The sequence below is a fragment of the Oncorhynchus keta genome, chromosome 8 (assembly GCF_023373465.1).
Source record: "Oncorhynchus keta strain PuntledgeMale-10-30-2019 chromosome 8, Oket_V2, whole genome shotgun sequence".
NCBI classification, from domain to species: Eukaryota; Metazoa; Chordata; class Actinopteri; order Salmoniformes; family Salmonidae; genus Oncorhynchus; species Oncorhynchus keta.
Window position 1 is genome coordinate 5,276,679 of NC_068428.1, and position 16,137 is coordinate 5,292,815.

A 16,137-nucleotide genomic window follows, 5' to 3' on the forward strand; every position below is an offset into this window, starting at 1 on the left:
ATAGTCGAAAGCATTGGCCAGGTCGATGAAGACGACTGCACAGCACTGTCTTTTATCGATGGGGGTTATGATATTCCATGACCAGCTCAGAAACCAGATAGCATAGGGGAGAAGGTACGGTGGGATTCGAAATGGTCGGTGATCTGTTTATTAACTTGGCTTTCAAAGATTTTAGAAAGGCAGGGCAGGATGGATATAGGTTTATAAGTTTATCGGTGGTGACAGTGTCAGTGCAGTGGACAGCTGGGAGGAGGTGCTCTTATTCTCCATGAACTTTAGTGTCCCAACACTTTTTGGAATTAGTGCTATAGGGTGAAAATGTCTGTTTGAAAAAGCTAGCCTTAGCTTTCCTAACTGACTGTGTATATTGGTTCCCGACATCCCTGAAAAGTTGCATATCGCAGGGGCTATTCAATGCAGAACGCCACAGGATGTTTTTTTGCTGGTCAAGGGCAGTCAATGTCTTTCAACATTTTTTGAATGGACATACTTATTTAAGATGGAGAGGAAAGCACGTTTGTAGAGTAACCAGAGATCCTCTACTGACGGGATAAGGTCAACATCCTTCCGGGATACTCGATCCAGGTCCATCAGAAAGGCCTGCTCGCAGAAGTGTTTTAGGGAGCGTTTGACCCATTATGCACGCAGGCAATGCGGCAGTGATCGCTGAGATCCTGGTTGAAGAAAGCAGAGGTGTATTTAGAGGGCAAGTTGGTCAGGATGATATCTAAGAGGGTGCCCATGGTTACGGATTTAAGGTTGTACCTGGTAGGTTCCTTGACACACTCAAACTGGTGCGCCTGGCACCTACCATACTCCGTTCAAAGGCACTTAAAACTTCTTTGGGATAGGTGGCAGTATTTTCACGTCCAGATGAAAAGCATGTCCAAAGTAAACTGCCTGCTACTCAGGCCCAGAAGCTAAGATATGCATATTATTAGTAGATTTGGATAGAAAACACTCTGAAGTTTCTAGAACTCTTTGAATCATGTCTGTGAATATAACAGAGCTTATTTAGCAGGCGAAACCCCGAGGACAAATTTTTATATAATACGGGTTTTGAAATAATCCTCACTTTAGAAGGCGCTGTCCATTTCGTTGTTAGGCTTTGAAACAACAACCATGTTTTCCACTCAGTTTCAACCCGTTGAACTTTTCTTCAAATTGATCAGCACAGTGAGGTGTGTTTTAAAAGCAATATACTGTTTTGATAATACTTTTTTGTTGATAAGTGTTCGATGTGATTTTAGATTGCATTCGCATTGATGTCAGTGGTTAGAGCAGGCCTGGGCAAATATTTTCCATGGAGGGCCATATTAGAATTTATTTTGCCATCGTGAGCCAGAATCATACACTTCTCAAAAAAATAAAGGGAACACTTAGACAACACAATGTAACTCCAAGTCAATCACACTTCTTCAAAATCAAACTGTCCACTTAGGAAGCAACACTGATTGACAATAAATTGCACATGCTGTTGTGCAAATGGAATAGACAACAGGTGGAAATTATAGGCAATTAGCAAGACACCCCCAATAAAGGAGTGGTTCTGCAGGTGATAACCACAGACCACTTCTCAGTTCCTATGCTTCCTGGCTGATGTTTTAGTCACTTTTGAATGCTGGCAGTGCTTACACTCTAGTGGTAGCATGAGACGGAGTCTACAACCTACACAAGTGGCTCAGGAAGTGCAGCTCATCCAGGATGGCACATCAATGCGAGCTGTGGCAAGAAGGTTTGCTGTGTCTGTCAGCGTAGTGTCCAAAGCACGGAGGCGCTACCAGGAGACATGGAGGCCGTAGGAGGGCAACAACCCAGCAGCAGGACCGCTACCTCCGCCTTTGTGCAAGGAGGAGCAGGAGGAACACTGCCAGAGCCCTGCAAAATGACCTCCAGCAGGCCACAAATGTGCATGTGTCTGCTCAAACGGTAAGAAACAGACTCCATGAGGGTGGTATGAGGGCCCGACGTCCACGGGTGGGGGTTGTGCTTACAGCCCAACACCGTGCAGGATGTTTGGCATTTGCCAGAGAACACCAAGATTGTCAAATTCACCACTGGCACCCTGTGCTCTTCACAGATGAAAGCAGGTTCACACTGAGCACATGTGACAGACGTGACAGTCTGGAGACGCCGTGGAGAACGTTCTGCTGCCTGCAACATCCTCCAGCATGACCGGTTTGGCGGTGGGTCAGTCATGGTGTGGGGTGGCATTTCTCTAGGTGGGACGCACAGCCCTCCATGTGCTCGCCAGAGGTAGCCTGACTGCCATTAGGTACCGAGATGAGATCCTCAGACCCCTTGTGAGACCATATGCTGGTGCGGTTGGCCCTGGGTTCCTCCTAATGCAAGACAATGCTAGACCTCATGTGGCTGGAGTGTGTCAGCAGTTCCTGCAAGAGGAAGGCATTGATGCTATGGACTGGCCCGCCCGTTCCCCAGACCTGAATCCAATTGAGCACATCTCGGACATCATGTCTCGCTCCATCCACCAACACTACGTTGCACCACAGACTGTCCAGGAGTTGGCGGATGCTTTAGTCCAGGTCTGGGAGGAGATCCCTCAGGAGACCATCCGCCACCTCATCAGAAGCATGCCCAGGCGTTGTAGGGAGGTCATACAGGCACGTGGAGGCCACACACACTACTGAGCCTAATTTTGACTTGTTTTAAGGACATTACATCAAAGTTGGATCAGCCTGTAGTGTGGTTTGCCACTTTAATTTTGAGTGCGACTCCAAATCCAGACCTCCGTGGGTTGATAAATTTGATTTCCATTGATAATTTGTGTGATTTTGTTGTCAGCACATTCAACTATGTAAAGAAAAAAGTATTTAATAAGAATATTTCATTCCTTCAGATCTAGGATGTGTTATTTTAGTGTTCCCTTTACTTTTTTGAGCAGTGTATTATAGGTGTGTATGACTATGTTGACAGATACATCTACTGAAAATCACGTCCAGATATACTACTTATTTTACTTTTTTAACATACACAGAAATAAACCACATCCATGTTCTCTTTTTGGTAGGTATGGTCATTATTAAACATGCAATGAACTACACGGAGGGAAAAGTACAGGTTTCACAAAAACACAAAGAGCTCAACATTCAACAGGGAATTCTCTGATGGGCATAGACTTGCGCATTAAAGCCAGGTATAGTTTGACGTCACTAAGCGCAGGATTGCTGAGAGGTGAGTCAGTAAGAGATTATCTGTGCCTTGACTTGTTATATTTCATCACTGAAAATGTCTGTTCACATAAATAGGTTGACCCAAACAGTACAAACATCTTCTGAGCATGACTCCTAATCTTTGGAAAGTTTTGTTCATCGAGAGATACATAGAACCTTGTCAGTGACATTGTTTTGAATAGTTCTCCAATCACTGCATCAGACTGAAGATCAATAAGCTCAATTTGTAGGTCAGTGGGAGCATTATCCACATTGAAGGTGAAAGGAGAGGAAACCATCAGCATTTCAACGCATTGAAATACTGAAATACGACAAGAAAACTCAAGGTTCAAAGCACGCAGCAGAGATGTATACTTCTCCCGCTGGTCATCTGATAGGGAACAGGCCAGTAGTGCCGGAAGGTGGGTGAGATTGTTGGCTTCTACTTGGAAGGTCAGGAGGAGTCATTTTCCCTTGAAGGCTTTAACAAGGCTGTACATCTGATGTGCAAAAAGGCCCTTCCCTTGTAGTTTGGAATTCAGTTAATTAATGAAGGCTATGATGTCCATGGTGAAGGCAAAATCAGCCAACCATTCTTTATCTTGCAGTTGAGGGAAATCCACATATTTTCCTTTCATTTCATAAAAACTCAGCAATCTCCGACTTCAGGTCCCACGCCCTTTAAAGAACCTTCCCCAAACTCAGCCATCTCACGTTTGTGTGATAGGGGAGATCTGCATGACCCGACTCTGTCTCTTCCAACAGTGAGAAAAACTGCCTGTGGTTTTAAGATTCTGCTCTTATGCTCTTAAGTTTATCACTTTAGTGAACTTCAGTATCCTGAACATGGCTCATTTACAGAGCACCTCCTGATGAATAATGCAATGCAGGAAAATAATTCTGATGTGGGTTCAGCTTAGCTACTTGATCTCGTATCCTTTTAAAAAGGCTAACATTTTTTTCCGTCAAGTTTGGGCACCGATCAGTGGTCACACTGGATAACTTTTCAAAACTCACCTCACACTTACTAACCTCCTCCAATAAATATTTCCCTGTGGTTGTGCTCTTCATTGACTGCACAGAAGCAAGCTCCTCTGTAATTTCAAAGTCTGGGGTTATGACTCCTTTACCTTGTCTTTCAACTGCTGTTCATATTCTCTGCCATATCCTCAACACGCCGTGCCACTGTTCATCTTGACAAGGAACCATTTTCAAACAACTCTTTCTTGTCGGGGCAAAGTATTGCTGCAGTCAATGAAATATTATTTAATGACTTCGCCCTCAGCGAATGGCTTGCTATGTTTAGCAATATTGTGGGACAGTACATAGCTAGCTTTCGCAATTCCGTTGTTTGCTGAAAGCAGTTTTGTGAAAAGTCCTTGCTGCTTTTGCAACTGAGAAAGCAACACTTTCGATGCACTTGCCCTCTGCTCAGAAGACATATTCCTATATGTCTCTGCATGATTTGCCTGGAAGTGTCGGGACAAGTTGTACTCTTTCAAGACAGCGATGCTCTGTTTGCACACAGCTTTCCCTGATACCTCAATAAAGACATATTTCGATGTCCACTCTTGCTGGAACACCCTACATTCATTGTCTACTTTACTTTTCTTTGAAAAATTAATTTTTGCACAATTTCTAGCTAGCTAGTTTTTGTAACTGTGACGTGTGTCTCAGCCTGTCAGTCACGGTCTGTTCTCGTGCAGTTATTTATAAGTGCCTTCAAAATAAATGTCACAAGCGGTAGGAGTTAAATCATTACACAATGGCGAGTATTCTTTGGGCTTTTAATTTGAATAACAAATACGTTTTCAAAACTTTACTATCGCAAATTCTTGATGTGATCGGAGCATGATTCCGCGGGCCGTATTGAAATTAGGTCGCCAGCCACAAACTAAGATTGAATCCTACTACGCCGGGTCTGACACTTGTTAGATGTGGCAGAGCTTGCAAACTATAATGGATTACAAAGGGAAACCCAGCCGCGAGCTGCCCAATGACGAAAGCCTACCAGATTAGCTAGATTCCTATGGTCGCTTTGAGGCAAGCAACACTGAACCATGCATGACAGCACCTCCATAGTCAATGTGAGTAAGACCTTAAAACAGGTAGGCATTCACAAGGCCAGACATATTACCAGGACATGTACTCTGAGCATGCGCTGACCAGCTGGTAAGTGCCTTGACTGAAATGTTCAACCTCACCTTGACCCAGACTGTATTAAATTTCAAGCAGACCACCATAGAGGTGGCAGTGTAGCCTAGTGGTTAGAGCATTAGACTAGTAACCGAAAGGTTGCAAGTTCAAATCCCCGAGCTGACAAGGTACAAAACCTGTTAACCCACTGTTCCTAGGCCTTCATTGAAAATAAGAATTTGTTCTTAACTGACTTGCCTAGTAAAATAAAGGTTAAAAAAAATAAAATAAATAATAATAATAATAATAATAAAATAGTCCCTGTGCCCAAGAACCTGTCTATTGCCCTGTAGCACTCACATCTGTAGCCATGAAATGCCTTGCAACACCACCATCCCAGACACATTACAATTTGCCTACCACCAACAGATGACGCAATTTCTATTGCACTGCCCTTTCCCACCTGGACAAGAGGAACACCTACATGAGAATGCTGTTCATTGACTACAGCTCAGCGTTCAACACCATAGTGCCCACAAAGCTCATCACTAAGCTCAGGACCCTAGGACTGAAAACCTCCCTCTGCAACTGGATCCTGCACTTCCTGATGGGCTGCCATCAGATGGTGAGGGTAGGTAACAACACATCCGCCACACTGACCCTCAACACAGGGGGGTCCCCTCCTGTACTTTGTTCACCCACAACTTCATAGCCGCGCACGACTCCAACAACATCAATATGTTTGCTGACGACACACTGATGTTTGGCCTGATCACCGACGACGATGAGACAACCTATAGGGAGGTGGTCAGTGACTATGGCAGTGTGGTGCCAGGACAACAACCTCTCCTTCAATGTCAGCAAGAAAAAGGAGCTGCTTGTGGACTACAGGAAATAGAGGGCCGAGCATGCCCCCATCCACATCGATGGAGTGGAGTGGGTATTCTCTCTGCTACCGCACGGCAAGAGGTATCGATTCAGAAAGTCTGGAACCAGCAGGACCCTGAACAGCTTCTACCTCGTACCCCTGCACGTCGACTCAGTACTGGTACCTGTGTATGTAACCAAGTTATCGTTACTCATTGTTTATTTATTCCTTGTGTTATTATCTTTCAATAACTTCAGTTGTTTTTACGAGTTGAGTTTTTACCAAAAAGTTATATTTTGGTTTCATCTGACCATATGACATTCTCCCAATCTTCTTCTGGATCATCCAAATGCTCTCTAGCAAACTTCAGATGGGCCTGGACATGTACTGGCTTAAGCAGGAGAACACATCTCGCACTGCAGGATGAGTCCCAGCTCTCTGCAGGTCATTCACTAGGTCCCCCCTGTGTGGTTCTGGGATTTTTGCTCACCGTTCTTGTGATCATTTTGACCCCACGGGGTGAGATCTTGCATGGAGCCCCAGATCGAGGGAGATTATCAGTGGTCTTGTATGTCTTCCATTTCCTAATAATTGCTCCCACAGTTGACTTCTTCAAACCAAGCTGCTTAACTATTGCAGATTCAGTCTTCCCAGCCTGGTGCAGGTCTACAATTTTGTTTCTGGTGCCCTTTGACAGCTCTTTGGTCTTGGCCATAGTGGAGTTGGGAGTGTGACTGTTTGAGGTTGTGGACAGGTGTCTTTTATACTGATAACAAGTTCAAACAGGTGCCATTAATACATTAATACGAGTGGAGGACAGACGGGCCTCTCTAAAGAAGAAGTTACAGGTCTGTGAGAGCCAGAAATCTTGCTTGTTTGTAGGTGACCAAATACTTATTTTCCACCATAATTTGCAAATAAATTCATTAAAAATCCTACAATGTGATTTTCTGGAAAAGATTCTCTCATTTTGCCTGTCATAGTTGAAGTGTACCTATGATGAAAATTACAGGCCTCTCATCTTTTTAAGTGGGAGAACTTGCACAATTGGTGGCTGACAATACTTTTTTGACCCACTGTACATTTATTCTACCATTTCTACCATTCTGCTATTTTCATACGCGCATTTTCGTGGAACAGTTTCATTTCAATAATAACGTTTTTGTTTCTCAAAATCATTGTCATGCAGTTAATGATAAAAATCTGAATTAAAATGCTGAAAATCTAAAAGTTAAAAGTCAACTAATGAGAGATCACCAGCCTCTGCCATATGGACACATTAATACACCGTGAACCGTTGGCGGCTAAAGTAATGAGCACATGGAACTCATTGCCTATAGTCCAAAGCAGCAGTAGGCCGATAACTTCCCTTGCTCTTTCAAACTTGGTGATTATCGAGGATTTTTTTTATTTTCAAATAGCTTACTGCGAGGAACTATAGTTATAATATATTAGCATTTGTAATGGATGTTTAAAAAAACACTTTGCTACAGTTCGCAGAGCAGGACAGGTACTTCGATGCGTGCGCTCCCTCAACGTTATCAGGACAGAGAAACCAGACATGCTCATTGCTCACATGGAACACTTCAAACAAAATAATGAAAAAAATGGACAAATCTCAAATGATGGTTATGAAATAATCCAAAACTTGTTTCTCACAAGCGTAGCAGGTTGCGAAATCTGCAAATAATGTTTCCACTCCGAGAATGACAAAGGTAAATGACTAATAACTGCATTATCAGCAATTAATGTAACCAAATGGGGATTAACGGTATTGATTAAAGAAACAAATTCAAAGGGCAAACCATTCACACGATGAAACAATGAGCAAGAACTGGCGGGAGACAGCTGAGCCATTCTGGAGAGACTTGCCTAGATCTTCGACTCACCTCTTCCCTTCAACATTTTAAACTATAGTAACATTATCTTTACACATATTTTAGATGCTTTTCACAGAGCAGTAACTCAATAATCAGCTAGGCCTATTGCCACACATGCTGACCAAACTGTGGGCTTCCCAAACGAGCTTGTGATTTGAAACAATCCACAGCTATTTATTTTAAAGAAGCTAATGATTTTCCATTCCTGTGTGGCTAAGTCATGCTCTCTGGTGAAGAATTTATGATTTGAATTATTTCTGAATAATTTTGGCAAATGTATTTCCATTTACTTCCCTATTGGACCCAACGCGGGTTCCATTTCTCTCTTGTTTTATTGGTTTTCATATCAACTTTCTTTTGTTGTACAGAAGCCAAAGGCACAAGCCTAGTAATATTAGCAACCCATGCTAGTTGTTGTATCTTTAGATCTCTACGTTTCTAACAGAGATACCTGTCACATATGGGAATGATATCAGGTGTGCTGTTTTAGAATGGCATTTTGGCAAATGTTTGGATTGGCTGCTTTATTACATGACTTAAGAACCCTTACCATAATCTAAATGTGATTTCTGTCATTCTGAGCACAGTGGGTGGACTACCTAACCCTTTTCATTTCTTAATAGATTATGCAACCACTCAGGAAAAAAATAAGAAATGTCCCCTTTTCAGGACCTGTCTTTCAAAGATAATTCGTAAAAATCCAAATAGCCTCACAGATCTTCATTCATTGTAAAGGGTTTAAACAATGTTTCCCATGCTTGTTCAATGAACCATAAACAATTAATGAACATGCACCTGTGGACGGTCGATAAGACTAACAGCTTACAGACGGTAGGCAATTAAGGTCACAGTTTAAAAAACTTAGGACACTAAAGAGGCCTTTCCACTGACTCTGGAAAAACACAAAAAGAAAGACGCCCAGGGTCCCTCTGCGTGAACATGCCTTAGGCATGCTGCAAGTTGGCATGAGGACTGCAGATGTGGCCAGTGCAATAAATTGCAATGTCTGTACTGTGAGATGCCGAAGACAGCACAACCGGGAGACAGGACGGACAGCTGATCGTCCTCGCAGTTCCAGACCACGTGTAACAACACCTGCACAGGATCGGTACATCCGAACATCACACCTGCAGGACAGAAACAGCACAAACCCACCATCGCTGGACCAGACAGGACTGGCAAAAAGTGCTCTTCACTGACGAGTCGCGGTTTTGTCTCACCAGGGGTGATGGTCGGATTCGCGTTTATCGTCAAAGGAATGAGCATTACACCGAGGCCTGTACTCTGGAGCGGGATTGATTTGGAGGTGGAGGGTCCATCATGGTCTGTGGGGCGGTGTGTCACAGCATCATTGGACTGAGCTTGTTGTCATTGCAGGCAATCTCAACAATGTGCATTACAGGGAAGACATCCTCATCCCTCATGTGGTACCCTTCCTGCTGGCTCCTCCTGACATGACCCTCCAGCATGACAATGCCACCAGCCATACTGCTCGTTCTGTGGGTGATTTCCTGCAAGACAGGAATGTCAGTGTTCTGCCATGGCCAGTGAAGAGCCTAGATCTCAATCCCATTGAGCATGTCTGGGACCTGTTGGATCAGAGGGTGAGGGCTAGGGCCATTCCCCCCAGGAATGTCCGGGAACTTGCAGGTGCCTTGGTGGAAGAATGGGGTAACATCTCACAGCAAGAACTGGCAAATCTGGTGCAGTCCATTAGGGGGAGATGCACTGCAGTACTTAATGCAGCTGTTGGCCACACCAGATACTGACTGTTACTTTTCACCCCCCCCTTTGTTCAGGGACACATTATTCCATTTCTGTTAGTCACATGTCTGTGGAACTTGTTCAGTTTATGTCTCAGTTGTTGAATCTTGCTATGTTCATACAAATATTTACACATGTTAAGTTTGCTGAAAATAAATGCAATTGACAGTGTGAGGAAGTTAGTTTTTTTTGCTGAATCGACTGAATGAGCCCCAAAACATGCTATGATTTATTGATTTTGATGATAGTGATATTGTGAAAATGAGTTTGTCCTGGCTGTCCTTACTCTCTTTGGGCCTTTCCTCAATGGGAGGAGGTTGGGTGGGCAAGTCCTCCTTCTCTTCCCCCTCTTGCCCACCCTCCTGGACCCCACCATCAGGTCTTCTCTCCCCCTCACGCTGCGGGGCCTCCCTGGCGGAAGTCACCATTCCTGCTACAATCCTGGAACCTACTGGGTCCTCTTCCTCCTCAGAGTTGGGGTCATGGTAAGACTAGAGGGGGGAAACAACCAATATGAGATGGTGGAGGGAAAACAAAGGCATTCTAAGTCACGTCATGTTACATGATGAAATATAACTTATTCTACTGTCATTAGCTTGATGGTTAGTGGGTGAGTGTAACACCAACGCTACACAAATCTGCTTTGGTCAGTTCTTTGCTAAACAACCATACCATGAGACATCAATGTCTTCATCACTGGAAACGATAAATGGTTAAGATTGATATAATTTAAAAGATTATAAACATGGTTGTCAAATAATTTCGTCGTTTTAACCATCAAATCAAATTATTTTCACATTCACAGATGTTGCAGCTTACATCATCTGAGGTTTTCGTGTTGTGCCCACCATCAGTTGAGACATGACCTTGAATACAGGATGCCATGTTTTCACTGATAAATGTACTAAAATGGGAAGAGAATTGAAATGTCTACTTCCAAATGGTACCATAAAGATGGTTGGAGGTCCAGATAGAGAATGTTAGACGAATGGGAATATCTGTTGTTTTAAATTATACTGTCAATCCTCCATAGAAAACCTATTTAAATCATAAAAATATAGATAATTGAATAGACATGACAATATGAGCTGACATTCAACTGTGGGTGGACCGTTGGCCATCTTTGTGGGAGTAATTAGAAGTTACAATTTCAATGGTGTACCTGATAGACCGCAGTGGTCTAAAGGGATAGTTCCATTCTGTTGCTATGATTGAAATGACACCCACCCTGTATTCAAGAGCATGTTGTCTCAACCCAAAAAACTTTGATGACAAAATAGGATCTAAGCTACAACATACGCAAATATGAAGTTTGCGTGTTTAGATAGACGTTAAAGGTTAAATCATTCCGACCTTTTCCTCTATGAGCAAAACAAGTTTAGTTTAAAACTAAAGGCATGCTGTCAAAAAGAGATTGAATTCAAAAGGATTAACCCCTATGACTGGGCTGAGCGGGAGCTGACCTCCCGTAGGGGTTGGACCGCCAAGAGACCAGAGTTGGCTAATTGGGATGTAGGGTTTGCGCATAGCCTGAAGGTAGCAGTTCTCATTGCTGCTCAGTAGGCAAGCACCGCAGATGTAATGATGTGAGCTTTGACTGGAAGCCAGTGGAGTGCACGGAGGAGCAACATGAGGGGTGACATGAGAGAATTTAGGAAGGTTGACACCAGATGGGCTGCAACGTTCTGGATAAGTTAAATGGATTTGAAGGAACAAGCGGGAAGCCCAGCCAACAGAGACTTGCAGTAATCCAGACGGGATATGACGAGTGCCTGGAATAGGATCTGCGCCGCTTCCTGTGTGAGGCAAGGTTGTACTCTACGGATGTTGTAGAGCATGAACCTGCAGGAGTGAGTCACTGCTTTGATGTTTGCAGAGAACAATAGGGTGTTGTCCAGGGTCACATCAAGGTTCTTTGTACTCTGGGAAGGGGACACCGTGGAGTTGTCGACCGTAATGGAGAGGTCTTGGAGAGGGCAGGCCTTCTCCGGGAGGAAGCAGCTAAGTCTTGTCGAGGTTAAGCTTGAGGTGGTGGGCTGACATCAAAGCTGAGATATCTGCCAGGCACTGAGAGATGCGTTTCGCCACCTGGGAGTCAGAAGGGGGAATGAGAAAAGTAGTTGAGTGTCATCCGCATAACAATGACAGGAGAGACCATGAGAGGATGTGACAGAGCTGAGTGACTTGGTGTATAGAGAAAAGAGGAGAGGGCCTAAAACCAGATCAGGAGCAACCCGCCAGGTAGGATGCATTCCAAGTGTGTGGAGAGCCTGAGACGCCCAACTCTGAAAGGGTCGAGAGGAGGATCTGGTGGTTCACAGTGTCGAATGCAGAGGATAGATCTAGGAGGATGAGAACAGAGAGATTCAGCTTTGGCAGAGCGGAGAGTGGTCAGGGATGAGTTGATGAGGGAAGTGAGAAGGTCTCCAGAGATAGTCTGGAGAAGGGAAGAGGGGATGGGGTTGAGTGGACCAGTTGTCGGGCGGCTTGACATCAAGTCGCAGAATTTCATCTGGAGAGAGAGGAGAGAAAGAGGTCAAGGCGTAGGGTAATTCTGTGTGAGTGGGACCAGTGGCTTTAGTAGGCTGAGTGAATGAGGATGTATTTTTTATTTTTTATTCCAAAGTCATCTGCAGAGAGGGAGGTGGTGGAGGATTAAGGACGGAGGTGTCGAAGAGTTTCCCAGGGTTGAGTGATAGAAAGCGGCTTCAGCAAAGGATACACAAGAGAAGGTACAGAGGAGGGTGGAAGGATGATAGGTCGTCTGGAAAGTTTAGTTTTCCTCAAGTTTTGCTCAGCTGCCTGCAGCCCTGTTCTGTGAGTCACTCAGCCAAAGAGCAGAAGGGGAGGGTTGAGCCGGCCGGGAGGAAAGGGGACACTGGGAGTGAAAGTTGGTGGAAAGAGAGTAATAATAATAATAATAATAATATATGCCATTTAGCAGACGCTTTTATCCAAAGCGACTTACAGTCATGTGTGCATACATTCTACGTATGGGTGGTCCCGGGGATCGAACCCACTACCCTGGCGTTACAAGCGCCATGCTCTACCAACTGAGCTACAGAAGGACAATGGACAATGAGAGTAGGGTTGAAGATGCAGAGTCAGGAGACAGGAGGGAGAAGGATTTTGTGGAAGGAAGAGATTATAGAATAAAAGAGAGAACGAAGATTGCGACAACGTAATGAATCTATCCAGTCTATCAATATATGACATGTCCATTCGGAAAGTATTTAGACCCCTCGACTTTTTCCACATTTCGTTACAGCCTTACTCTAAAATGGATTTTAAAAAGTACAAAAAAAAATCTCATAAATCTACACACAAGACCCCATAATGACAAAGTGAACAGGTTTTTATACATTAAAAATGTATAATAAAAAATAAAAAAAGTAAGTATTCAGACCCTTTGCTGTGAGACTCATCCTCGACATGTTTCTACAACTTGATTGGAGACCAACTATGATAAATTAAATTGATTGGACATGATTTGGAAAGGCACACACCTGTCTATATAAAGGTCCCACAGTTGACAGCACATGTCAGAGCAAAAACCAAGCTATGAGGGTGAAGGAATTGTCCATAGAGCCCCGAGACAGGATTGTGTCGAAGCACAGATCGGGTGCCCAAAAATGTCTGCCACATTGAAGGTCCCCAAGAATACAGCCTCCATATATCTTAAATGGAAGAAGTTTCGAACCACCAAGACTCTTCCTAGAGCTTGGCGCCCAGCCAGACTGAGCAATCAGGGGAAAAGGGCCTTGGACTAAGAAGGGCCTTGGATCAAGAACCCAATAGTTACTCTGACAGCTCCAGAGTTCCTCTGTGGAGATGGGAGAACCTTCCAGAAAGACAACCATCTCTGAAGTGGCTCCCGAGTGGCGCAGCCATCTAAGGCACTGCATCTCAGTGCAAGAGGTGCCACTACAGAACCTAGTTCGAATCCAGGCTGCATCATATCCGGCCAAGATTGGGAGTCATTGCATTGTACAATTGGCCCAGCGTCGTCTGGGTTTGGCCGTCATTGTAAATAAGAATATATTCTTAACCGACTTGCCTAGTTAAATAAAGGTCAATAAAAATAACCAATCAGACCTTTATGGTAGAGTGGCCAGACGGAATCCACTCCTCAGTAAAAGGAACATGACAGCCAGCTTGAGAAACAAGGTTCTCTGGTCTGATGAAACCAAGATTGAACTCTTTGAATGCCAAGTGTCACATCTGGTGGAAACCTGGCACCATCCCTACAGTGAAGCATGGTTGTGGCAGCATCATGTAGTGGGGATGTTTTTCTGCAGCAGGGACTGGGAGACTAGTCAGGAAAAGATAAATGGAGCAAAGTAGAGAGAGATCCTTGATGAAAACCTGCTCCAGAGCACTCAGGACCTCAGACTGGGGCGAAGGTTCACCTTCCAACAGGACAATGACCCTAAACACACAACCAAGACAACCAAGGCTTTGGGACAAGTCTCTGAATGTCTGAGTGGCCCAGCCAGAGACATGAACCCGATCTCTGGAGAGACCTGAATATAGCTGTGCAGAGACACTCCCCATCCAACTTGACAGAGCTTGAGAGGAGTCTGCAGCAAAAATTGGGAGAAACTCCAAATACAGGTGTGCCAAGTTTGTAGTGTCATACCCAAGAAGACAATCGTTGCCAAAGGTGCTTCAACAAAGTACTAAAAAAGTACCATTTACTTATGTAAATGTAATATTTCCTTATTTTTGCATATACATTTGCTCGATCTGTTTTTGCATTGTCATTATGGGGTAGATTGTAGATTGTGGGGGAAAAAACTATTTAATCAATTTTAGAATAGGGCTGTAACATAAAAATGTGGATAAAGTCAAGGGGTGTGAATACTTTACGAATGCACTGTATATATTGCTTGTTACATCAAGGTACCTATTTGAACCTAGCAGTAGTGAAATGTGTTTATAGCTACCTTCAATTCAGGAGCATGATCATGATTCCCCTGTAGCTCTTCATCTGTAGAAAGACCAAGACAATGTAATTGATTAGGCATTGTGCATCAGCTGACAATCCAAACATTTTTCGTTCAAAAAACACCACTTCGTAGAAAAAGAAAGTACTTTCAGTATTGATAGTTAGCGCCTCGAAAAAATGTCAACAAGCTTACTACTGCTAGCGTTACAGAATCTGTCAAATTGTATCAACTGTGACATCTACCCAGCTGACGTTAAGACTTACCAGCTGCTGTTCCGTGTGAGAAAAATACAAGGAGAACAACCAGGGACAAAACCATCCTCGAAGTCTTGAATGACCCTTTAAAATCCATTTCGATTACAAACTAACGACTGCTAGCCAGCTACTTTAGTTAACGAAGTTAGCTCCGTGGCCAATGTCAGTCATCCACGTACAGGTTTCTCCTCTTGCATACGCTGCTAACTAACATTCACGAGCACAAAGCCCACCAAATACATATTTGATAGCAGCATAGGGTATGTACACTGTGTTTGTTTAACTAACGATATGCTTTTTTTTTACTGCTGACATGGAAGATATTTAGCAGGATAGCTAGCATGTTAGCTTTAAAAAAAACACCTCGTTTCGTTAGCTAGGTACGCGTTCCTGGTCTTTGAAGCCCGTTGATAAATTGCAACGATGTGCTGTTATACCGTTAGCAGTTTATCAGACAGCTAGCTAAACTACCGTTGACCGCCACTTCCTGGTCTCCCCGATAAACCTATCCTAGCACGCGTTGGCTGACATTGACCAACGTAGAGGACGTCATCCAATCCGGTGTGTAAACACACTACGTTCCTTTCGTGCACGGGGTCGCAAAAAATGTTTCCGCCTGTGGTTCTACACACGTCGACAGACGAAACGCTTTCTGACATAATTCGTGTACGTTTGTGTTGCATAACATGTATTTGGCACGCCAAAAAAACTAAGCAGTACTAGTCTTAGCATAATTAAGTAATTTAGCAGACGTTATCCAGAGCGACTGACAGGTTTAAATGTGTAGCTCAAGGGCACATCGACAGATTTTCCAGTCGGCTCGTGGATTCAAACCCGTCGATTACTTGCACAATGCTCTTAACCGCTTGGCTACCTGCATAATGGGTATGGTAAACTGTATACCCTTGGGATAATATATTGGAAATATAATTCAAAACCTTTTGTAATTAAATGTACCTCTTGTTGTCCATATTTCACTTGCACTGCAATTTGTTTTGATGTCTGTTTGTCAAATCTCTTAAAAAATATCAAGCGTGAGCAACCTTTTTTCAAGAGAAACATCACTGGACATCGGGTAGCCACTAACCTGTAGTCGTGCACAATAAGTCATCA

General features: G+C 43.7%; 1 protein-coding gene across 2 annotated transcripts in view; it reads right to left on the minus strand.

Annotated features, from left to right (window-relative positions):
- LOC118386733 (protein sel-1 homolog 1-like) overlaps positions 1–15,876 on the minus strand; it is a 67,087-nt gene extending 51,211 nt beyond the window's left edge. Inside the window, exons 1-3 of one of the 2 annotated variants that reach the window (XM_035774499.2) lie at positions 15,034–15,876; positions 14,768–14,811; positions 10,108–10,312 (exon numbers count right to left, since the gene is read on the minus strand). In XM_035774499.2, the coding sequence (XP_035630392.1) occupies positions 10,108–10,312; positions 14,768–14,811; positions 15,034–15,121 (337 nt within the window). In that variant the 5' untranslated portion in view covers positions 15,122–15,876. The remainder of the gene's footprint in view (positions 1–10,107; positions 10,313–14,767; positions 14,812–15,033) is intronic. The other variant, XM_035774498.2, reaches the window with a different exon arrangement.
- Between the last annotated feature and the right edge of the window lie 261 nt (positions 15,877–16,137).